The following is a 25,768-nucleotide window of genomic DNA, read 5'->3' as shown; positions in this document are numbered from 1 at the left end:
CCCACTTTAGAAGACTGGCAGTTCTTTATAAATACACATCCCTACTTTATGATACATCAATTCCACTCTTAGGTTATTTACCCAATAGAAATGAATGCATTATATCCACAAAAAGACTAGTACAAGAAGGTTCACTGAAGCTTTATTCATAATAGTCTCAAATGGCAATAACCCCAGTGCCTATCGATAGAAGAATGGATAAACAAATTTTGGTATATTCATACAGTGGAATACTATTCAGCAATAAAAAGCAAGGAACTATTGATACATGCAACAACATGGATATATTTCAGAACTATGATGCTGGATGACATAAGAGTAAATACTATGTGATTCCATTCATATAAAATTAAAGGATAGGCAAAACCAATCTATAGGAATAGAAAAAAAAAAATAGCGGTTTGCCTGGAGGTGGGTGGGGGGATGGCTGCTCAGGCAATGAGGAAATTTTAGCGAGATGGCAATATTCTGTTTTAACTGGGGTATTAGTTAAATGGGTGTATACATTCATTAAAACCTATCAAACGGCATATTTAAAATCTGTACCTTGTACTGTATATAATTATACTCTAATTATTAAAAAATTAAATTAAATTTTCACAAGATAAAAAAAATTATGGGCACTTACTAAAAAAGTGTTATAACAGTTTATAGTGTTGCGTGACTGGGAGATCTGAACAAAACTTTCACAGGTATACATACCTTCCTTTGAATATGATGTTCACAAAGACCAGATAAAATAAGCAATATATCAGACTGGATTTCCAAAACAATGGCCTCTTCTTTTTCATTAGGCTTGCTTATTATATTTTTAAAGATTCCTGGTATGAAAAAGTTTAAAGAATGTAAAGTTATTGGATGCTTTTTATTTTGATCAGTTACTATTTGGAAATTCCTTCTAAAAAATTTCTTCAGCTAGAGAAATTATTTTAGAAGGGGATATTTTCATTTGCGTAGTAACCTAGAAGCTGTAGAGAGAGGATGACAAATGGATTCCTTGATCTTTTAATACAATCAGTAGTCCCACATATGTAGAAATTCTAGTACAGAATTAATGGAGTGTCATTAAAAGATGTCCTAACAACCTGATACTGATGACAACTCAGCAAATTATGCTTAAAAACATGCAGTTTCATGAAAGAAGAGTGCCTTTGCAAATATATGACCAAAATGCCTGATTGTAGTTTATCTCATCTCTTCCTCTCCTCAGAGTTAACAGGGTCAATTTTAAGCAAACGTGAAAGAACTCTCTAGTATGTGTTCTATTCCTGTTATTTCTTTCTTCATCTTCTTGTTATGTCCACCTGAAGGTGTCTTCAACAACTGTAGGTAACAGCATTCCATGTCCTTTAAAATCCCTCCCTTGCTTCTAATCAAAACTGAAAAGGACTTATAAACAGCCACTAACCCTCATGAAATGATATTGATGATAAAATTTTGCCTCAAAAAGGAATTCTCCTTTAAGCTTTAAATGAGAAACAAAAGTCTTTTTTTTTTTCTGTGTTAAAGAGGTCACTGGCATTAGCAGGGAAGTATGAAGCTATGTTCCAAAGTAGAAGGGGCATGGAAATCACAGCCTGGCCCTGGGGGACTTTTCTTGGTCCTGTTAGGAAGAATCACAGGTGGGGGATCAGACCCCAGGGAGGCTAGTTAAGGCTGCTGCAGGTTCAGTGAAGGGGTACTCCATGGACAGAGGGGCCTATGTGCCTTTATCAGGAGCATCTTCTATGAATGCAACCTGCTAGTCATAGGTCTGCTTCTCCTTTCTAGATTATCTCATTCTCCTTCCTACCTGGGTGTAGGCATGTAACTTTCCCTGGTGTCTGTAACACACAGTAAGTTAATACTGAATTATTTGCTCCATTTTTAAGTACCCTTTAATTCCCTGCCTCTACCTTTTCTCCTTGTTCTACTCTGAATCACTCTATTTCTTCAAGATTCTTCTTCCTAAAACACAACATTGGACACATGACCTCACTGATCAAAACCCTGTGTGGCTCCTGTGCCTAAAAAGGATGAAGTTCAAATTGTAGTCCATTACTCAAAACTCTCCAGCTTGGTTTCTGACTGTACAATTTAACCTATTTCATATCATTTGTCTTCATAAAACTTTTGCTTCACTTAAACTAGCTCTGAACACCTCATTGTGCATATTTCAGCACCATGTCTCTGCTCATGCTATCCCCCTTACTGGAAAGGCCATCCCCTCCTGAAACTGCCCTTACCCTCACAGGATCCTATTAAGACTGCCCAGCCTTAAAAACTACCCAAGCCTCTTAAGTTTCTGTAACATTTACTCTCTGTACTACTCATTAAGTACCTGCCTGATGGTGCAGGGTAACATATGCTATCTTTCTATGATATTCTTTTGTTCTCATCAAGGAAGGGCAAGGTCCCCAGCGGCCTGCTCTATACATGTTTGTAACCCCAGTGCCTGCATAGAAAGTGTATAAATATTTATGTTTAAAATGTAATTACTGCTCATTGAGCATGTTACTGCTACAAAACTGTGTCAGGTTCAGTGAGATAAAGTCCTTGTCTCCAAGAACTCAACATGATAAAGAGATCAGCTTTTTTTTTCCAGTTCAAGGGGAAACGTTCTAAGAAGAGAAAAACCATTGCTATTTGTTTTCCCTTTTCCCTACCCTACTCCCCCAGCCCAGATAGGATTAAGATTTCTTCCCAGACATACAGAGGAAGATTATATTTCCAGGACTTCCTCCAGTTAGGCTGGGGCCTTAAGACTGAGTTTTGTGCAATGCAATATGCACAAGAGTGATAAAATATAGTTTCAGTTTTGGTCATCCTAAGCAAACTCAGTAAGAAGATAAATGTTTTTGCCTAGCTCCCCTTTCAATATACTTCCTTTTCCTTACCAGTATTATTATAGGAGGCTATCACCCCACTCCACAAATGATGGAAAAGTAGGCATTTACTTTAATTTAACAGACAGAAGAATTTTTGAGTAGCTATTTGTAATTAACTGACATTTAGCAGATTATATCATCTACTCATATAGCAATCACTGGCTATGAATGACTGAAATATTATAGCTCTTTTCAAAGTTAAGGAAAGGTGAGGGCTGGGGGACTGTATTTTTTAAATTAAAGTAAAGCAGCTTTTATTTAGGGGCTCTGAATTTTACACTGTGATTAAATGTACTTATTTTAGGGGATAAAGTGACTTAGCATAGAATATTTCATATCAGAAAAGAAACTCCTCTGTACATTTCTGTATACACCAGTGTCCTGGTAAGCCAAATGCACTGGAAAATGTAATGTTATCCTCTTTTAAAATGGCTCCAAAAGGCTTGGCCAAAAGTGGTGATCTTATTACTAAAAGAAGGAAACATAGCAATAGCCAATTTAAAAAATATATAAAGATAATCCTAAATGAAATGGTATCTGAATTAAGGAAACAAATGTTTAAAGGATTAATGATTATGATGTTTGTTCTAATATGAAATAAAAATCAAGAAAATATTCAGGAGTTCCTCAGTCATAAAGATAAAACAAGGCTGAGCACAGTGGCTCACACCTGTAATCCCAGCACTTTGGGAGGTTGAAGCAGGAAGACTGCTTGAGGCCAGGAGTTTGAGACTAGCCTGGGCAACATAGCAAGACTCCATTGCTTAAAAAAAAAAGACAAAACAAATCAGTAGAAAAATATTTCAAACAAAATCTATAGTATTATATGATCTATATAATATCTATAATAATATAAATATTCCCCTTTCATCAGTAAATTACCATGTTATATTTTACCTATCATTTGCTGAATTGCTCCCTTTTCACAAAGATCTGTGTTTATAGTCTTATCTTCAAGGTAGACCATGGCTCTCAGAAGTCTTAAACTGTAACGCATCTGGGCAAACTTGTTGCCACGGCCACCTGTACCATGAAAACTGTTACCATGACTACAGAAAGGATCTGTGAAGAAAAATTAATAATTTACTTTAAATCAAGAAATTTAAAACAAAAACATTTCAAATAAACAAAATATCAGATATATATCTACACGTTTAAACAGATGTTAAAATTTTGTCTTATTTACTTTAGTTTTTTTTAAAGAAATAAAATATATCCCCTTCCTCTTCTTCCTTCTATTCCCAGAACAGAATATGTGTTTTAAAATATTACTCAAATGTATCATGTTGTTTGTATCTTTTGCTTGTGTTACTCAACATTGTTTTTAAAATTCACATTGTCTCAAGTAGGTCTAGATTATATATTTTAGTTGTTTTCAGTATTCATTTTTATAAACGAATCATACTTTATCCTTCACTAGTACAAACTATTATTATAAACATTCTGGTTCATGTTCTCTAGGTAACACTAGAATCATATAGTACAATCACATTGAATTTTACTAAAGTTGCCAAATTGTTTCCCATATAAAAACAATAAGACTAATTGATTTTCCCCCCAAATTTGTTAAATGTTATCTTAATTTTCATTTCCCTGATTACCAATGTGATTGAGTGTTTTTAAATGTTTTTTGGAAATTTGGGGTTTTCTTTGTGATGTGGCAATCCCTACTCTTTGTACACTTCTCCACTGAGTTATTTTCTTGTTGATATGTAGGAGTTCTTTATGAACCTGGATTTTAATCCTTTATCAGTCACAGGGGTAGTAAATGTCTTCTCTCAATTTGTAGATTAGTATTTCATTCAGATTTTGTCATACAGACATTTATGTGTTTATAGCAGTTAAGTTCATTGATCTTTCTTGTATAGCTTAAGCTCTTGAGTCTTTTTTAAAGAAATCTTTTCCCAGTCTGATGTCTATCATAAAGATATTTTTCCATATTTTCTTCTAAGAGTTTCACAGTTTAACTTTTCATACTTAGGTCTTTCACATTCATTTTGCAATTGATTTTTTTTAACAGTGAAAGAATCTAATTTTTACTTTTTCACATGGACAACCAACTGCCCCAGCACCAACCTTCTCTCATTAATTGGCAATATCATCTCTGATAATGCCAACCTCCCATATATTCCATGCCATTGGTCTAGTCCCTGAGCCAATATCACATAATTTTAATTACTATAGCCATATGTTAGGTCTTTATAAATAGCAAGGCAAGTCTTCTTTTCTTTACGATATGTTTTCTTTAAAAAGTTCTTTTAGAAGTAGCTTTAAGTTTCAAGCTAAAAAAAACAGTTCAAAATACTGTTCTGAGTATTGCATATGTTGGTTAAATGTGTGGTTTCTGGAGCCTGGACAGAAACAAGTAATCTAGCTTCTCAGATTGAGTTCCACTCATCTAACAAAAAGGCATAATAATGGTACCTATACTTCCTAGGTTTGTTGGGAGGACTAAATGAATTAATACTTGTAAGGTGTTTAAAGCCTCCCATATAGTAGGTTCTCAATAACTGTTAGCTATCAGTCTTCCTCTTGTTAGGCAGCATTTTCCCTTTTGCCTTATAGTCTTCTGTAAACATAAATGATATAAAGGGTAGACAGAAAAATTGTTTTATTTAGTGGAAAATAATTTGACAAGACTAAATTTAGTAGCTCAACATATTAGAAACTAGAGAACAAAAAGGCTATAATTTTTTTTCCTCTCCCGTGGACAAATGAGTGATATTCTTGATCTAATGAAAATGCATCATACAAAATTATTTCCAGAGCAAAATTACTACCAGAAAAAAAGCAGTTTCTTTCTTATAACATTTTTAAAAACATGAATGTATTTCTTATTTCCTTTTTAAGAATCAAAATAAAATACAATACAAATTGGGATTCTGCTAATTTGATAGACTACATGTGGAGCCTTTACTTCTGGCTAGAGATCTAGTTTTTAAGTTCTATGTAGGTAAGGATTTTTATTTATTTTAACCATAAATGTATTTTAGGCAGCCAAAACAGTATCTGGTATCTAGTAGGTATTCAATAAATATTTGATGAATAAATGCATTAAAACATTACTAGGATTTATTTCCTTCCTAAATATAATTTTTGGCTAGGACTAATAATACAAAAAATTAAATCAGATTATATGTATGATTTCTTTTAGGTGTTACAGTTATGACATTTACTATTAATATCTGACTTCGAATGAAATCTTTTTTTTCTTAAAACAAAAATATATTAAAAAACAGATCTACATTTTAAAATTTCTCTTTAATTTTATTGCCTTTTCTATGCATATATTGAGAGTTCAGTTGAAATAGAAGATTACAATTTTGACAAAAATCTTGCAGTGTCACTCACCTTCACTCTCACACCATTCTAGAAATGCAAGAACTCGAGCATTTCCTTGGCATGACATATATTCTTCTATTAATAAAGGAGCCACTGATGACAAAGTGGCAATTGCATGCAGCTGTAATTCTTCATGCTGTGCTGCAGACCATTCAATTATTTTGTGTTTCTCAGGCTTTTTAACATAGGTAAACAAAGCCAAAACAACTTTGCCCTCAATTAATAGCTATGAGAAAGAGCAAAGGATACTTTGTTAGAAACATAATTAAAATTATTTAATCTAAGAAGTTAAATAAAAGATTTATACTTTGAAATTTTATTGATCATTTCAAAATATTTCCTTCTTAAATATCTCCAACCTCTGATGGGTAGAAAAAACCCACAAAAACAAAACCAAAACCAAAAAATTATATAAAAATAACAGTTATGACCCTCTTTTCTGAGGTATGCACTCTCTAGCTGACAATATAAAGTATACATTAATTTTTTGTCTATGCTTATATATGTAATTTAGCTTCTGTTTACAATAAAACCATAGGAGCAGAAAATCTGGGATAAATAAAGTACTGGCATTTCTTTTCCTTATTTTTAAAAAAGGAAACATCTCACAGACTCAGTTTTGTATTATAAAAAACAATTTTGTCTGAAGTAACAACAGCAACAAATATTTAATCAAACACAACAGAACTTATACAAACATTCCATCAAATAAATGTCAGGTCACAAGCCATGTTTAATTATTTGCCTAGTATTTTAAAATTTTATTCAATCCATCAATAAAAATAAGACAAAAGTATAGCTATTAAGATAACAGAATTAATATTATAGCTAATTCTGACTGATGTATATTTATGGTTCACAGAATTAAACACCATATGCTATATTATGTTTAATTTTCCTTTAATTTGGCATTATTCTATAAAGACTTTTTTACACTAACAATTACGATGTCTTGTCAATTGTCTACTAGTCTGCATGAAAAGAATGCAAGATTTAGAGTTGAGAAAACAGGAATAACTATTAGTTCTATCACTATTGTGAGAATTAAATTGATAATGTTTTTAAAATACCAAGTGAACTACAAATGATAGTGCACATATTCATTATGACTACTATTACGGGGCTATCAATATATGATATCAAAAAATTATTGATCCTACTACTCGCAAAGTGCTTTAAGAAGCTCACCATAATCTTTGTGCTACTTGACTCTGTAGCCTATAAAATGTTACTCAATCAAGATTTATAAACTATAATATAAATTTTATTTAGTGTCTTTATAGTTACCATTTTAATAATTATTTAATACTGCACTGTAATAATAAACCACATTTTATGGAATAATTTTCTATTTAGCATTTCAGAAAATATATTTAAGTTCTATATAGTATATATTTTTGATATAATAATAAAGTTATAACTGTAAAGACAATTCCTCTTTTTCTGAGCATCTCAAAAAATGTATATTCTTCAAAGTAGCATTACTAAGAAAATGCTGAGCTTATTTAAATCCTCATAATGATCTCATGAGGTAGATGTTGAGCTACCTGGGATTTAAGAGAAATCAAACAATCTGTACAAGGTCATGTACCTACAAAGTGACAGCACTGGGGTTCCACCTGACTAAAGCCTTTACCGCTCTACTACCCTACCTTTAGATTACTGGTAATGATATTAACAGAATGAATTTCCACTTCTTTTTCATGGTAATCTTTCGGAGCTTGAAAGAGTTTTAGGACTAAAAGGAAATTTCACTTACTGCAGCAAGTAACTAAACTAACAGAATTGTTAGTAACACATTTTTCTATCACTTTATAGTTTACAAAGCCTTCCTTTTAACCTCACAACAGCCCTGTGAGCAGGGCCAAAGTAGTATAACCTTTCTTTTACAGAATGAGAAACTGAACTCCATAAAGATAAGGTAATTTTGCCAAAGCCACATAGCTAGTAAGAGGTGATGAGCCAGAAGTGAAATTCCGTTTCAGTGTTTTAAGTTACATCATGCTGTTATGTAGGAAATCAAGTATTAAGGTAAATTCATAGATAAGAAAAAATTAAAGACAACAGATTTGTGTGGTGAAAAAGCAGGTTTATAAGAGTTTGAGGTTGGCATCACAGAGTTAGCAATTTCCTCAAGCATTAAATCATCCCTTGTTACTACGATAATCAGAGATAGATGATCAGGCTGGATGGGCCTATGTGGAACTTCTTCCATTTTATGCTCTCCTATTCAGGAGATCTAAATATATTAATAAAAAACTCAGGTTCTACTACTGTTTTTTTTTGGTTTATATGGTTTAAGTATTTTACTGTTTAGTAACAGATTAGCAAAGAAAAAATTTAAAAGCTAAAATTCAGGCCAGTAAGAATTTGTTACTTTCTATGATAAACATATGAGTTGATGAAAGATTTGCAATGAGGACTTTAAAAAAGTTATACCGCAAAGTGAGACAATTGTTATTAATTTTCCTGTTTTGATTACTCTTTACCTGTGTAGTAGGTAAATCTTTACATAAGATCACAATTATATTGAATAGCAATTTCTTCAACTCAAAATCTTCATAGGAATTAGAAAGCTTAAGTCCTTTTACCAAAGGATTTTGACTTTTAACTGTGAGGGGAAAAAACGAGTAAAATGAAAGCTGAAATGATGTACAGAATTCCTCAAGATAATTAATAAAAAGTTTAAAGTTTTCTGGTTTTTACCTTCATTAAAGGTTGCAAATAGTATCAAATCTTTAGTAAAGCCACATTCCTAATAGAAATACACAAAAAGCAGAACGATGAATTAATTAGATGGAAATTAAGATAGAGATGGCCAAATTTACCTACTACTTAAGCACATTTATCAGATTCTCTATTGTCATTCTTTTGAATTCATAAAGCATTAATAATAGTATGTGGATAAAGCAAAAAAAAAAAAAGAGAGCATATAGTCAGAAAAACTTGCAATTTATTTAATTTTAAACTTGCTTCTATAAGTTCTAAGAAATATTTTATATTATTCTACAAATATTTTCCAAGATACTGTTTAAAGTTCTGTAAGAACGCAAAACGTATTAGTCCTTCATAGTTACTTCTGTAATTCATTAGCTATACTATCAAGTGACACAATAAGGGAGGAAAATCCAGTTACTTTCAACAGTTTTTCTTCTTAAACACCCCAACCCCTACTCCAATCATTCTCATTATGTCAAATATTTGGCTAAGCGATAACATAATAGTTGCTGCCTCACATGAAAAGCCCTGAAGAATGACCAGAGTTGCAAACATTTCAGCATGAGGGAATTCATTCCTGATAGAGATATTCTAGCTGGACTTTGCACATTAAGAAAAGTTTACAGGAGCAATCCCTGGACTTTTGAGCTTATAGCTTTACATTCCTACTACATTAGGATCCATGTGGTTTCTTTAAATGGTGAGGATATTATTTCCTTAACTCATGTTCATGAAATTCATCTCAATGTTTGCAAAGACAGTAACGAGAACTGACTAACTGACCAGGGGCTTCCAGAGAAAAATAAAGTCTATCTACAAATTGCACCCTTAACCAGGATGCTATGTAGGACGGACCGTTTCCCTATTTGTACAGTAAGAATTCTATGTCTCCTATATTGGGACCACTTGATGTCTAATGATAGGGAGTTGATGCCTTCACAGCCAGGTCTTTGAAGTACAACTAAAAAGTATGTGGTTGACATGTTAAGATTTTTCCCAAAGATCTGTCTTCTAGGATTTCATCCATTTGATGATTTTTATATTATAAAATATGGGGAGGCTAAGTATCTAGTATGCATGAGTAGATCCTATAAGATAAATCCTCCTGCTGGTAACAATTATAAACTCTGAACAGAATATAAAAACTATCTTGTGACCAAGAGTAAGCAGACACTGTAAGGAAGTTAGGATTTTGAAGAAGGAAATGGCATTATGTGTTTCCCATTTTTTAAAAATATGGCTTTTGGCCTGAGAGCAGGCCATGTTCTGCACCTTGTGAGGAGGCTAAAAATCAGTAACCCTGTGGTTTTAGTGGCTTGAAGAACCACAGAAACGGAAAGCGAAGGGAGAAATCTCATAAATGAGAGAACCACAGAGGGAGAACCCCAAATTTTGTGTACAAACTCTTTTAAAAACTCTGAACCACACAAGTGCAGGGAATAGTCAAGCATACCAGGCTAGAAGAACCGAACTGAGATTTGGGCTGCCATCCACCACAGGGATGTGTATAGTCAAGTAAAATACATATTAATTAAAAAATACTCTTCACAGGAATAAATCAGAATCCACAGTAAAGACACTCATATTGACTAGAAAGATAGCAACTCTCAGCAGAGAAACAGACACTATAAAAAGGAATCAAAAGTAAATTCTAAAACTGAAAAATATATCTGAAATAAAAAATGTACTGGATGGGATTAATAGCAGAATGCAAATAAAAAAAGATCAGTGAATTTAAATATATAGACTAATACAAATTATCCAGTCTGAAGAACAGAGAGAAAATGATCGAAAAAAGTGAACAAACCTGTGGGACAGTATCAAAAGGTCACACATATAAGTAATTGGAGTCGCACAAGAAGAAGGGAGAGAGAATGGGAGGGGGCTGAAAAAATTCTCCAAATCTGGATAAAGACGTAAATTTACATATCCAAGAAGCTCTATGAACCCTGACTAGGATAAATACAAAGACTGCCCTTGGCACATCATATTAGAACTGCTGAAAACCAAAGATTGAGTGAAAACCTTGAACACATACAGAAAAAAAAAAAAGATACATTGTACATAGGAAAACAATGATTTAAAATAACGAATAATTCTCATCAGAAACAATGGGGGCCAAAAGACAGTGGAACATTATCTTGAAAGTGCCAAAAGAAAAATTTTTTTCAACTTAGAATTCTATATTCAGTGAACATAGACTTCAAGAAGTAAGATGAATTAAAGATATTTTCAGATGAAAGAAAGCTAAGGGAATTTGTTACCAGCAGCCAGCACCATAAGAAATGGTAAATGAAGTTCTTCTAGGGAAAGAGAAATCATGCCAGATGGAAATCTGAATCATCAGGAAAGAAGGAAAAGCATCATATGTGGTAAATATGTACATAAATCACAAAATATGAGGAGGATGCCAAACTCCCAAAAGAATGCAAAGAACTGGCAGAGTGATAAGTATACTGGTGACCATCATGACATTACAGCATAACTTGGCATTATAACAAAATACATAAATATTATAACATAATTTAGACTCCCTTCCCCCATTCCCACCACTTCCACAATTAAAATTAATGCAATTTGATTCATACTTACAATCATTGGTGCTTCAGGATTTTGAGCAATAATCGTAGTAATCACTAATATGTCATTTCTAAGCTGATGATCATAATGACTAAAACCTCTCATAAACAGATTTTTAAATACTTCCTTCAAAGCCCTAGAAAGTAAAATCATATTTTAAAAATCATATTGTTATCAAATGAATGTGTCCCACCAAAATTCATACGCTGAAACTCTAGTTTCTAATGTGATGGTACTAGGAGGTGTAGTCTTTGGGAGGTAAACAGGTCATGAGGGTGGAGCCCTTATGATTAACTTAGTGCCCTTATAAAAGGGGCCCCATAGAACTCTTTCATTCTCTTTCCTCCATGTGAGGTTACAAGAAGTCAGCACTCTGCAACCCAGAAGAGGGCCTTCACCAGAACCCAACCACACTGGCACCCTGAACTCAGACTTCTAGCCTCCAAAACTGTGAGAAATAACTTTCTGTTGTTTATAAGCAATTTTGTTTATGGTACTTTGTTTATAGCAGCCCAAACTAAAACACATACTTCTGTGGAAATACTACTTAAGTGTCTATCAACAAAATCTTCCTTTTTATATTATACTATTATTTGTTTGAAAGTGTTTCTAATTTTTCCACAAATCTGCCTCCAATTCACTATGTACTAGACAAGAATCCACTAAACCACACTATATATGGCAGTCAAAGTGACCACTTTAAAATATTCAATCATGTCATTTTCCTTTTTAAAGCCATTTAAAACTTCTTTTGGTCTTGGAATAAAGCCCTACCTCTTTATTAAAAGGCTTCTTAGGCATTTCACATTACAATCCCTGCTAACATTCTTAGCCTTGTCTCTCACCATTCTACCCTGTTCTTTATGCTCTCATCATACTGAATTTCAGTTTTTTGATTTTGATAAGTTCTATTTTCACTTCTGTTCCTCCTATCTAGGATGCTCTCTGCATGCAAAACTTTTCTGTGTAGCCAATTTCTATTTATCACACAGATACTAGATTGGAGTTCATTCAGAAGCAGTTATTAACTCTCCAACTCTGGGTGAAGTTCCCTCTACAGTAGACAGTAGACATTTGTTGCTTTGGCCTCTGTGACCCACTTGTCCTTTTTATGTTAATAGCACCCTTATTTTTATTTAGGCATTTACTCATCCCTGACTTTTGGTCCCATGAAGCTGCCTTTAGCTACCTTTTAGACAGAGCATTCTTTCCACTGGCATTAGTATTAGTGACTCACTCTGAAATGGGCATTTGACCAACATCAGACCATTCAGAGCCAACAAGGACTCGATTCAAAAAATTTTTTCTGAGCTTTCAGGATAACAAGCCTTTTCTTCTGCTTGATTTGAGGTTGATCTGATGTGAACCTATACTTATTAGGTCTTACTATGTGGATCTTGTGGGTGAAGCTAACAACACAGTGGAAGACAGTGCAGAGAGATGAACAGAGACCAAGTTATGCTGAGCCTTGAATAAAGTTGCACATGAAACTAGTTTTATCCCTTGACTTTGTAGCTACATGAGTCCATAAATTTGCTACATTGCTTAAGTCAGGTGGGTTAGGTTTTTGGTCACTTGCAAATGAAGTGTGCTGATTCACTTTCCGAAAAATGTGTAGTACCTCCCAATAATCTCTTTAATAACATTTAGTATAATTTCTTTTAGTTGTCTATTTATTTGCCTATCTCTACTAGCATAATTTAAATTCCATGAAAATACAGACCATGCCTATATTATTTTCAAGTGTATTTCTGTGGCCTAGTACTGAACCTGGCACAGACAATATTTATCTGTTGAATAAGTGAATAAGCAACTTGAAGACTTACTCACATTTTATTGCTAATGCTTACTGCAATATCTAGAACAGAGTAAACACTTAATAGATTTACTGAATAAATAAATAATTCTTCTAAATGTCTAATTTTATGTTACAGATTCAAAGGCATAATTTAATAACCAACTCTGAGAGCCTTCCACATAGAAGGAATCTGCACTTGTTATTGTGTAGATTCATTTATCTCATGGCACAAAAAATATGTCCTGAAACAGCCATTACATGAATCAAAAGTCTAACTGAACACGGATTCAAACAAAGATCTTAGTTATGTCACTGGCTATTATTTTAAGGTTAAAAAAACATTCCTATCTAACCACATATACTTACAGCAAACATTCAAAGTTACTAAGCTGTTGTATTATTTCTTCTTTTGAAGATTTTTCTAATAAGTTCCAAAGTATTTCTGATGAACGAAATAGAACCTGTCCAGAGGGATCTGGGTCATTGAGGTGAGCACAAATTCCACTGGCTGCTTGTGCTTTCATCATTAAAGTACAATTAACTTCTGAAAGTAAATTTTAAAAATTATTTGTTTTATAATATTGACATTGTTAGATGAAAACAAAAATAGTTGATGATAAAGATGATAATAATATTATACAAACCAGAAGTTGAGAGATGTTGTAGAACTTTCAGTACCCAAAGTTTCTCAACAAGTTGATTTTCAAGCAAGTGCATTGCCTGGACCATTGTTTTTGCCAATCCTCCAACTTCAGCCATTTGAATCTTGTATGATGAACTAGCTTGCTGGTAACCTAACAACAATTAGTTAATAAATATATACAGTTATCTCACATAATGATCATTGAGACCAAAGGAATGAGTAAGTTATCTATCATTAAGGAACAGCAATAACCAACAACCTTTAAAAAGTATATGGCATTTAAGAATTATATAGCATAGGAATGGGTGAATTTTTTTAGTAAAGGGCAAGATAGCATGCTAAGCTTTGTAGGTATAAGGTTTCTTATCAACTACTCAACTCTGTAGCACATTGTAGCATGATATTGTAGCAAGAAAGTAGGCATAAACAATATAAAAATACATAGGCATGGCTGTGTTCCAACTAGACTTTATTTAAAGCAGTGGGTCTATTTTGGCCTGGGGTCCACAGTTTGCTGATCCCTGGTGTATCATTTGAAATAGGACCACAAATTTTGGGGATACATCTTAAATTCTAAAAGAGAACAATATTTCTTATTTGTCAGTACATATGACTTTCCATAAAGGAAAATGGCGTCATTACACATACTGAATGTTTTTATTATTCAGTTTCACCATTTGGGCCAATGCATTACTTCAGTGCTTTCGAGAGATATTTATGTGGTGTCCACAATGAAATAAGAGGTGAAAAATGTAATGCTGCTCTGATAAATGCTATTGAATTTAATGGTATTTTAGGGGAGCTTGATCCTTGGTGACATGTCTTATTAATATAAGAATTTCCTTTTGCTTTAGCACCAGTAAGAAACACTACCTCTCCTTTTGATGCAGGTGTCTGCCTAACCACATTCAATGAGAGGGATTAAATAAACACCAGAGGATACTTGTTTACTTGAGACAAGGCTATTTTCTCACTTAGTGATCTCACTTATCTGACTTTTGAGACCAACTAGATTCCTGAACTCTGACCTAGTTCTGAGATGTTGATCTCTGGTTGTGGATAAAGCCCTGTCCATTGCTGTGATGGGTTCTGTATGGTATGCCCTAGCAACTCACTGAACGAATTTAAAAAGGCATTCAAAAAGTATGAAGAGGCAGACAAAAATTGCCTGTAATTTTACAATCTAGAGATAATAACACTAACATTTTAGTATTATTTCTTGCTGATATCTTTAATATATGCATATAATTTTGGTAACATAGTATATACAGAATTTTATATTCTACTGTAGCCACTAAAATTTTTATTGTAAGTTTCTTTCCATTCTGTAAAATATTTTCCAAAATCATGACTTTTTATTTGCATAATAGTCTATCATATGGATGGGCCAAAATGTACTTCATACTTACTGTATCTTTTTCTAGGGAGGGTACATTTCCATAGAAGGATATAGTACTAGTAAGGCTCATGGACTTGATTCCTGCCTCCAGGGCTATGTCTCTTTTAACTACTTTACCGAGGAGTTTTCAGCTGTGGTCTCAGATGTCCAGCCATGCCCATCTCTTGAAACTGTGTGACAGTTAGTGAGAGCACTAAAAGTCCTAATTTTCAGAGCTTGATCAAATTAAGGTCAATCTCACTTCTTTACACCATAACACTCCTCTATCTTAACACTTACACCATTTGTCTCCTATTCTTTGAAGGGTGCTTGTTATTCCGCCAAGGTTAACTCTAAGCTTGTGCTTTGAAGTCCATCCTCTCATGCTTTCTTTGAGAATTTTGACTTTCCACTTCCCACTCACCAGCTTCTAGCTTGTCTGCCTACAAACATCATTTCTTCCTATCCTAAAAACATCAAAACCTTAATACCCTTTCTTTTACATTTGAGCTGTTCTCCATCTTCCTCCTTTCTCTTAAGATTCTTTTTTTACCTTTTTTTTTTTTTTGAGACAAAGTCTTACTTTGTTGTCTGGGCTAGAGTGAGTGCCGTGGGCGTCAGCCTAGCTCACAGCAACCTCAAACTCCTGTGCTTAAGCAATTCTACTGCCTCAGCCTCCTGAGTAGCTGAGACTACAGCGATGTGCTACCATGCCTGGCTAATTTTTTTTCTATATATATATTTTTAGTTGTCCAGATAATTTTTATTTCTATTTTTAGTAGAGACGGGGTCTCGCTCAGGCTGGTCTCGAACTCCTGACCTTGAGCGGTCCACCCGCCTCGGCCTCCCAGAGGGCTAGGATTACAGGCGTGAGCCACTGCGCCTGGCCTCTCTTAACATTATGATCTTAAAATATAAGTCTGCATTCATGAACTGCCTCTACTGCCTCACTATCAAACCTACTGCCTCTACTCTCACAATCCTCTCATTCTTTAATCCTGCATCTGCAATGACCACTTTATGTCAATAGATCTGTCAAAAATTAACTACACCTTTTCAGATACCACATTAACTTGGCCTTTTCATTCCTCAATTACAGAAGCCTCTGCAGCATTTAACACTGAAACCACTTCCTCGTTCCTCAAACATTTCATTGATTGGCACACAACATGTGGCAGTCTTTAGGTCTTCCTCCTCTTTGAACCTCCCTTCACTACGAATTTCTCTGAATCACTTTTTCCAAACCTCAGTGTGGGTACTCTCCACAATGTCATTCTTGGCCCCTTGCTGTTTATATGCTTTATCTCCTGGCAAACTCAACCATTCTCATGGATTCAATTTTCATCTCTATTTGGGTGGATTCCAAACCTGTATGCTTTTAGTATCCATGTCTATTATCTACCAAACACTTCTACCTGTCTATCTCATCAAAAGTTCAAATTTGACATTTAATAATCTCCTTATTCATTTCTCTAATTCAGATGTCTTCCCACTTTTCCCTAGTCATAAATAATCTTTCTCTGAATTACCACAGACTCTTATTTCCACCTATATTAAGGAACATATAGCTTTATACCTATGAAGGGATAAAGTATGTCTTAAATAACATTATATTGTCACAGGGCAAGTGCCCCCTGTCTTGATCCCACCCATTTCAGTGAGGTCCACTTTACCATTATATATTAAGATCCCTGAGCTGTAATGTACTTAACTCTTTTCCCAAACATGATGGAGAATGGCACCAGCATTAGTAATTTAACATCTAATTGGGTTGGACAGATATTATGAATAATTATAAAATACGTTAGAAAAATAATTTTTAAAAATAAATAATTTATCAAAAGTACTAAACAACTGTAATGAATAGTAATAATTATAATTAAACTAATTTGGGTGTGACTTTACAAACTGTTTCATAAACATTTAGTATCAGAATAAAAATACGCAAATCTAAAACTGAAAGAAATATATATAGAAATTTTTTTTAGGATGACTGAAGAGCTCAAGATTCTAAAAAAAAATTTTATTTTTAATGTGTTGCATTTATGAGCCCATTGTCTCTTTCAAATTCAAAGAAAAATGAGACAGAATATTCTGTCCTCTTAATACACAAACTATTACTGAAGGACCATTGCAGACTTTACCTGGAATATGCTTCTTTGGTGGTTCTGCATGATAAAAATCAACAATACACTTACAAATTTGTATCCTCAATTCAGAACTTGGTATTTTCATTAAGTCACCTGCCAGAAAGATAAACGAGTGCTATTTAATAACACTGTTATAAGCTTACTTTCAAATTTAAGCATAAATATTAATAACATGATTATTAAAAATATTCCCAGAGATTCACACTGGATTATGTATAATCATATATACATTTGCATATATGCATATATACATACATACATATACACATACACAATACCCCAGACCTATCCTTATATATTTGGCCCTTTAATCAATCCAGGCTTTTTTTCCCTAGGAAGAAAATAATGATGATTAATAACATAAATGCTGGAACCAGACTGTCAGATTAAATACTGGCTCTGTCATTTACTACCTATGTAAACTTGTGTCTCAGTTTTCTCATCTATAAAACAGGTATAATAATATTACTACATTTAGGATCATTGTGAGGATTAAATAAGTTAATAGGAGAAAAAGGCTGAGAACAATGTCTAGCACATAGTGTTCTACATGTGTTAGCTATTATTATTATTTTGGCAAGATATGGGCTAGTATTTTTCTCCCTAACTAAAGAGTCAGTAATTTATTGCCTTTAATAATACATTCTTTGCTTCAAGAAGTTCCAGGTGAGCTTTGCTCTTCAATTTGCTGGCAGACTGAAAGAGTGTGGTTTTAAGACAGTCTGCCCTATGGGCAAATGTAATACTTTTATGTTGAAGTTACCTGGGTAAGGTTAGGGAATAGAAAGGGTTCCTTTTCAGTCATATCTAAACTACTACGAATTGGCTTTAGCTTGTATTTCAAACTGGATTGCATTTACTGGATTGTTGAAGTCCTACAAGTGTTAATCCCCAGTGAAATCTGAAAATGATTTGTGAGACTCTGGAAATGATCCACATTCTCTGGATGCCTGAGGACATCTGTAGTCAGGAGCATCAGCTTTAGAATTGAACCAGATCTGGTTGGATTCTCTGAGGGTAAAAGAATAATTAGGTATTCCTCCTTTGCATTAGGCCTTGTATAATGTTCATCTCCGGAGGTGGTAAGTAGGGAAACAAGTGGACAAAAGGAAGAAGCACAAAGAAAAGCCCAACCTTTGCTTTAGGAATCTCTGTCTGCAAAAGACAGTTTCAAGATTATTCTAACTCTTAATTTTATTTAATTTTATTTTTGGACCCTTCTTTTGGAGTTGGAGAATCACTAGGATTTAAAAAGCTTTAGGCAACAAGAACAACTGCAAACTTCTAATAAAACTACCCAAATATTCAGGTTTTTGGGAAATTCTAGAGTTTCTCATCTGCTTCTCCACACTTTTATTCCCTGTAAATTTGAATAATATCTCATAATTTCCTGTTTTATAATCTTGGGGCAGAGTATCAACTTCTTCACTAACCCACTCCCAGAATCTTGCTCCTAAGTCAGAAATATCTATGTATTATTTGGAAGAAAATGTACTATAACTTACTAGTCCATCGTAGAAATTGGAAGTTATTATTAAAAATCATGAATAGCCTTTGTTTAACACTTCATCCTACACACAATTATTTTAGTTTAAACTCATGTTTCTGGAAATTAAAAAAATAAGGGACAGAACAGTAATACTTGCAGTCAGTAATTATTGAGGGAGGCTCATCTAAAGCTAAGAATTCATACTGCTCTCAAATAAGACAGTAATGTGTTCTGTAGACAGGTGACCAATCTTAAGCAAAAAGCAGGCTGACAGTAAGAAATGGACCATGTATTTATAATACAAATGCCTTCTAACACTCTCAGAGGCAACATTTTAAAATAATAAGGGCAACAAGCACATTTTTTAAATAATGATACCAATAAAACCTATACTTTTTATCTGTTAATACTACCATGTCCTCTTTTGAGTCGGCTTCTCACTGTGAATTTCCACTGATAGAACTAAAATTTCTATTACCACAGAATTAAAATTTCCCATTATTTCTCAATCTGCCTGCTTCCTAAGGTGTTCTTTACCCATGTTTAATCTCCACAATACCTTCACCTACTCTAGGCCGTAGAGTAGATGAACTCTAGGTAGTTTGCCTAAAGTAATTACAATTAAAGACTATAACACTTATTTAGATATGAAGGGTTAGCGTCTATGTCAAAAATAAAAATCCTTTTTTACTCATTCCAGTTGAAACTCTAATACTTTTCTGTATGGATTATAATGCAGGAAACATAATTATTCAGTAAATGTTTTTTAAAAACATTTATCGGGTCAATCACATATCTTTTATTTCTCCTATGCAAATAAAGACTTAAATTAATAAGCATAAATTTAATGTAGGATTTGTTTTGGGAACATGCTGTCATGTCTCAGGAGCTGACTCAAAGACCTAGTGTTTCACTGATCTCATTTCCTAGGAAATTATTTTCTTTCTCTAGAAAATCAAGCAATAACCCAGATATAAATGCCTACTCTTTTATGATACTTTTCATATTTTATGTATAAAATAGAAGTATCTGCATCTTTATGTATGTTAAAGTTCTTAATGTTCTACCATTTTATGATTTTATTTAAAATTTTAGATCATTTAATGAATAATTAAAAACTCAATGATTCTAGCAATTAAGTATTAGAGTTCAAAGTTTAAAACATTTCTGTGGGCCAGGCGTGGTGGCTCACGCCTGTAATCCTAGCACTCTGGGAGGCCGAGGCGGGCGGATTGTTTGAGCTCAGGAGCTCAAGACCAGCCTGAGCAAGAGCGAGACCCCGTCTCTACTAAAAATAGAAAAAGAAATTATACGGACAGCTAAAAACATACATATATATATATATATATATATATATATATATATATAAATTAGCTGGGCATGGTGGCACATGCCTGTAGTCCCAGCTACTCGGGAGGCTGAGGCAGGAGGATCGCTCGAGCCCAGGAGTTTGAGGTTGCTGTGAGCTAGGCTGACGCCACGGCACTCACTCTAGCCCGGGCAACAGAGTGAGACTCTGTCTTAAAATAAAATAAAATAAAATAAAACATTTTTGTGATTACTGAAAGAGGGAGATGTAAACTTTCTGATTTACAAGAAAAATTAACAAACATTTCATCAAACTAAATAATACCAAGTCAGATAAGTGCAAAGAGGTATTTGCCATTTCCTGCACTTCAGGAACATATATTCTTATTGTTCCCATGAAATATCTGAGTAGAAAATAATGTCAGAATTATTATCAAACACACTATGATTAATTCCCAATTAGAAAATAAGAGAAGAACCTAGATATGGAGAACAAGCACTCTTAAACATAGCTAAATTAGACATTTCTCTCTATCTTAAGGAAATCTTAACTTACCCAGAAGCGCAATTGAATTAGCAGTATCTTCAGCATAAGTTATTTCATCCGATACTTTCTTTTTCAAAAATGGCAAGCTTCATAGTAATGAAGAATGTAAGAGTAATTTTTAATAAAGTCTTTAATTGAAGCATCATTTGTAAAGTACGGGAAATTTCCTTTCTAAAGGATAAAATCAGGGTGATATCTTATTCTTTAGCCTTGGGAAATTGACAACTATATAGAAAAAAGTGTTTCTAACTGACTGACTACAAAGAAAATAAAATAGTTTTATAAAAATGAAGAAATATGGATATAAAATGCATGGGTTTAGAAAGCCATTTTGTATCACTGCATGAATAAAAAGCTTAGGAATCCTCTTTCTCTTTGAGGGCAAAATAATAATGAATTATGGCTATAATTCTATCAAGGGAAGATGATGTATAATCTGATACAAACCACAGATCTAAGATCACCTATAACTTAAAAACTGTTTAAGGGCTTTTTCTGAAGTTTTCAAAATGCTAGTTAATAGATCAGTAGACTGTTTGTTCTTAGAGGTCAGTACTCTTTTCCTTATTAACTGGATTGGTTACTGTCCACAAAATTACAGAATGCTTTTATAGACACTAAGGAATTTAGGTTAACAAATATTAATTATATTAGAATTGCATTTCACAGCTACTATAACCAAAGTTTTTGAGAATAACTTATTTACAAATCATAAAAGATCAGGCACATGAACCAGAGTCATTTAGTCTAAATTTCAAAGGAGATATAAAAGTTATACCTTAAATATGTAAACTATTTTGACATTTCATGAATTCAAAATCTGAACCTCCTGTACTACTGGAAGTGTAACATATTCTGTATATATAGGACTTTTAATTCATGTTTTTCAGGAAAAATTAACCAAGGGTTTGAAAAATGGTACTGAGAACTATCACATGAGGATGCAGGTCAATTTGAATTTAAAGATACTTGAAGGGCAAGCTATGGCAAGGAGAATTATATAAATGCTACAGAGTTTCATTTCTAGTGTTTGTTAGAATTTGTCATTTGAAACAAACAACTTATTACTTGTTATCCAGCTGACTGCTGGATCTCTACAATGAAGAACTCTAAAACTAGTGCTTTTTGTCCATAAGCTTTCCTTTTCTTTCATAGGAGACAACCTATAAGATAAAGCATCAGAAGAGTTTTCAACCAAAAAAGGTTATAAAAAAAATAAGCATTGTACTTCTGATACAATGAGAAAAACATACTATTTAAAGGCCAAAATAGAAAGGCTTGACTTTATTTTTCTTATTTTCAATGTGTTTATCTCCCAAAAAAGTCTTGAAAAGAGACACAAGTGAGGGTGAAGTATAGAGACTTTAGGACACAAGCAGAAATTTAAAAATAGAAAAAAATTAATAACGTAAGTAATTATGAAATATGAGGGAAAGTGAAGACTGCAGTTCAAAAGATTTGTCCTATTATGCAATGAAACATTCAGTCACAAGCTTTCATAGAGAACCAACTTTGGGCAGAGCTCTGTAGGAGCACTGATGTTGAAAGTGATGCTTATGAACTTGGTGTTCTGGGACTTGCACAGCTTTGAAATTTAAAAGTGCTCTACATAATACAATCTCATGTTAATATAATAATTTCCATTAGTTCCTTGAAAACACCAGATCAATCATTTATTTATTTATTTTCCATAGTCCCTCTTAGAAAGTAAGGCATAGTGCAGTAATTCAATAAATTATTTTGATTATTTTATTCTGACATCAAAAAATTAAATGTAAATAATTACAAAATTTTAAATACTATTGCTACTAAACCTAAAATTGCATTAGTACCTATCGTGTATAATAGTCCTACGAAACCTTTCTACTATTTGAATATTAAAACAAACAATTTAAAAAGTTAAATTGGTAAAAAGGTTTAGTGGGTAAAATTGTCAAAAAGGTTTATTCCCACTTTAAGTAGTTTCCTCTACCATATTATATGGAGCAACTAAAGATGGATATTTTAATATATACCTAGATTAGCCACTGTGTGGCAGCAAGGAAGCACAATATATTCACAGTTCCCAGAACCCGATGGAAAAATAACAGTAGAAAGGATGAGAAATATTAATTTCATAATTCTTAGTTCTAATTTACACAAATTTTACAAATACATACCAAACATAACTGGTAATATTTCATTCTTCATTCAAATTTGGAAAACCAAATAAAACATTACATATAACCTAATATACTTTGGAGAGCCAAATTTTCTAAAGAGAGAGAAAAACACTGGACTGAAACTATAAGTATTACCCATAAATTTAATCAACAATTATCTAAAAATACTACAATTCTTTGGTTTCATCTAATATTTATCATTCACCACGAACAGCTAATTACAAGAAAACCTTTTAGTTTACTTATAATTTAATCTCTTGTGGCTAATAATCTCAAACTACAATGAAATTGACTACCTTTGCAATACCAACTGCTAGAATCAAGTGATTAACTGAAATTTTCTGAGTTCTGTATCACTCTGCTATACTATAATGTATAATATCTTTGTAATACAAAATAAAACATAATAAAATGCTTGCTAATACAAAATAAAGAAAATCAACTTACCCACACAATTTTAGGATATCATATGCAGATTCTGCAAAACAGGGCTGTTTTTCAATCTTTCCTGCACACAGATTCAGAATTTTAAATATCTGTGCTAAATCCCTTAAGGGCTTTAATATTTTTGGTTAAGAAATAAAATTAAGGTTAATATCTTTGCAGCACTTTTGCCAAGAAAGTCTATAGAATTCCATCTATTTTGTTAAATGTGGTAGAATACTGTTTTAATTATTCTTACTTTGAAGTCTGAAGAGGAAAACTCAGAATCAAATTATTTTTGAATATTAATTTTTGTCTCAGTAACCTCTTATTCAATTTTTTCCCCCACACAACTTTAAAATTAGATTTCCAATTACTGTAACACTGATTTGGTTGATTGGTATCTTCCTATTGGCAATGAGTAATAAGGCATTGAAAAAAATTAACTTTTGATTAAGCTCAATTATATCCTTCATCTCCAGTCCCTCCCCCAACATACACACACAAACATACACTGCTCCAGAATAAGCAACCCAAATCTTACTTTACTGTACTACTTTATTAACACTTAACTCAGATGCATTTTCTTGTTTTTAATGTTTAAATTAGTTGCTATTTTGTTTCATTTAAAACTAGTATGAAAGCAAAATGTACCCTTTCTAGATATTCAGGTAAAAAGCATCTTTATTTTACCTATTTAAAAAATCCTGTTGGTACATAAACAAATTTCATTGATTTAGTTTTATAGCTAAGAAATCAAGGGAGTTACGACTTACACTCTTGGTTGAATCCTATTACTTCTAGACTGTTTCTAGGACCTTCTTAGGAAGAGACAGGAGAGCTAGGTAATTATAATGCTCTGTTAACTTCCTAGAGAGATGATCAAGATACTTCCCCTAACTTATCTTTGCTAAATTTTATAACTTCTAAAGCAAGCCTATGAAAAGCATCCAGAAATAGAGCCATTTGTCACCAACCATCGAACCCGAGGAAAAAAAAATGATGGCAGTGTCAGGTTAAGACTGGAGAAGAAATCACTTATTAGTAAACTTTTTCAGCTACCAGTAAATTGTGCTTAATATCTATTATACAAGCTCTCAGACTGACCTAACATATCCAGATAAAATCAAGGAAAAAATATAGTAAGAGAAGATTTAGATAAAACTATAAGGTACATTTCCCTAAATAGAAGGTTTAGGAGGTTTTGAACAAGCTAATATAGAGACTGATACGTTCTTTAGACCAAGTCAGACAATTCTCAAGTCATTTAGATCAGTGCTACTAAAAGTATGGTCTATGCTATGGACTACTGTCAGTTCTGGAATTGTGTTACCAGTCTGTGACAAGATGAGTACAGAAAGTGGGTAGACCTTTAAAAACTTTTATAACAATCTGATATTCCTGTTATCTTTTATTGTAATTTATAATAGCATATATACCCAAAGGCTTTAAAAAAAAACCCAACAACAAACTGGTTTTTCTGCACAGAGAGCTTTAAGACACACTGGTTTCCATGTATTCTGATTAGGGTGGTATGTTCAGTGGGGATAATATACAATGTTTTGCAGATTATCAAGCACTTACATGTACCTGATTTCATCTGATCTTCCTAACCATCTCATGAGGTGCTATAATCTCTATTTTATAAGGGTAGAGAAGTTAAGAAGCTTATCAAAGGTAAAACTGCTCACATAAATTGACAGAAACAAGACTTTGACATGGCCCTCCTAACTAAATCCACTGTCTTTCTGAAACTATGGAAACTGACATTATCCACACAGTTAATTGTGTTATACTGTTTCTTAAATTTTATTTCTACTTTCTGATAGAAGGCAATTTATAAAAAACACAAAATGTTAGATATTTTCTATGGCAGGCAGAATAACGGCCCCCCCAAAGATGTCGGTGTCCTACTCCCCCAGACACATTAAGGATCTTGAGATGGGAAAACGAGACTATATTATCCAGGTGGGCTCAATGTAATCACAGGGATCCATTTCAGGGAAAGAGGGTGGCAGGAGAGGGTCAGAGAGAGAAGGAGATAGATGACAGAAGCAGAGGTGAGAGTGATACCACTGCGAGGAAGGAGGCATGAGCCAAGGAATACAGGAAGCCTCCAAAAGCTGGGAAAGGCAAGGAAATGATTCTTTCCCAGAGTCTTCAGTAGGAAACAGCCCTGCCAATATCTTTTCTTTCTTTCTTTTTTTTTTTTTTTAACCTGAAATGCTCCAAAATCTGGCTGCCAATATTCTAACTTTAGTTAGCCCAGTGAGACTGATTTTGGACTTCTGACCTCCAAAACTGTAAGATAAATTTATATTGTTTTAAGACACTAAATTTGTGGTAAGTTGTTATAGCAGCAG

General features: G+C 33.3%; 1 protein-coding gene across 9 annotated transcripts in view; it reads right to left on the bottom strand.

Annotated features, from left to right (window-relative positions):
- Positions 1–25,768, bottom strand: part of CFAP69 (cilia and flagella associated protein 69) — a 62,086-nt gene that overhangs the window by 22,571 nt on the left and 13,747 nt on the right. For 5 of the 9 annotated variants that reach the window (XM_045564039.1, XM_045564043.1, XM_045564042.1 and 2 more), the window contains 9 exons: positions 17,471–17,569; positions 13,950–14,099; positions 13,672–13,849; positions 11,520–11,643; positions 8,916–8,964; positions 8,699–8,820; positions 6,219–6,435; positions 3,765–3,929; positions 703–821 (listed from right to left, as the gene is read on the bottom strand). In XM_045564039.1, coding sequence (XP_045419995.1) covers positions 703–821; positions 3,765–3,929; positions 6,219–6,435; positions 8,699–8,820; positions 8,916–8,964; positions 11,520–11,643; positions 13,672–13,849; positions 13,950–14,099; positions 17,471–17,561 — 1,215 coding nt within the window. In that variant the 5' untranslated portion in view covers positions 17,562–17,569. Of the gene's footprint in view, positions 1–702; positions 822–3,764; positions 3,930–6,218; positions 6,436–8,698; positions 8,821–8,915; positions 8,965–11,519; positions 11,644–13,671; positions 13,850–13,949; positions 14,100–17,470; positions 17,570–20,829; positions 20,907–23,429; positions 23,540–25,768 lie in introns of those variants that run through there. The other 4 variants (XM_045564047.1, XM_045564048.1, XM_045564041.1 and 1 more) reach the window with 4 other exon arrangements.

The sequence above is a fragment of the Lemur catta genome, chromosome 11, assembly GCF_020740605.2.
Source record: "Lemur catta isolate mLemCat1 chromosome 11, mLemCat1.pri, whole genome shotgun sequence".
Taxonomy (NCBI): Eukaryota; Metazoa; Chordata; class Mammalia; order Primates; family Lemuridae; genus Lemur; species Lemur catta.
The sequence above is the reverse complement of the archived record's forward strand: the minus strand, read 5'-3'. Positions and strand labels throughout refer to the sequence as shown.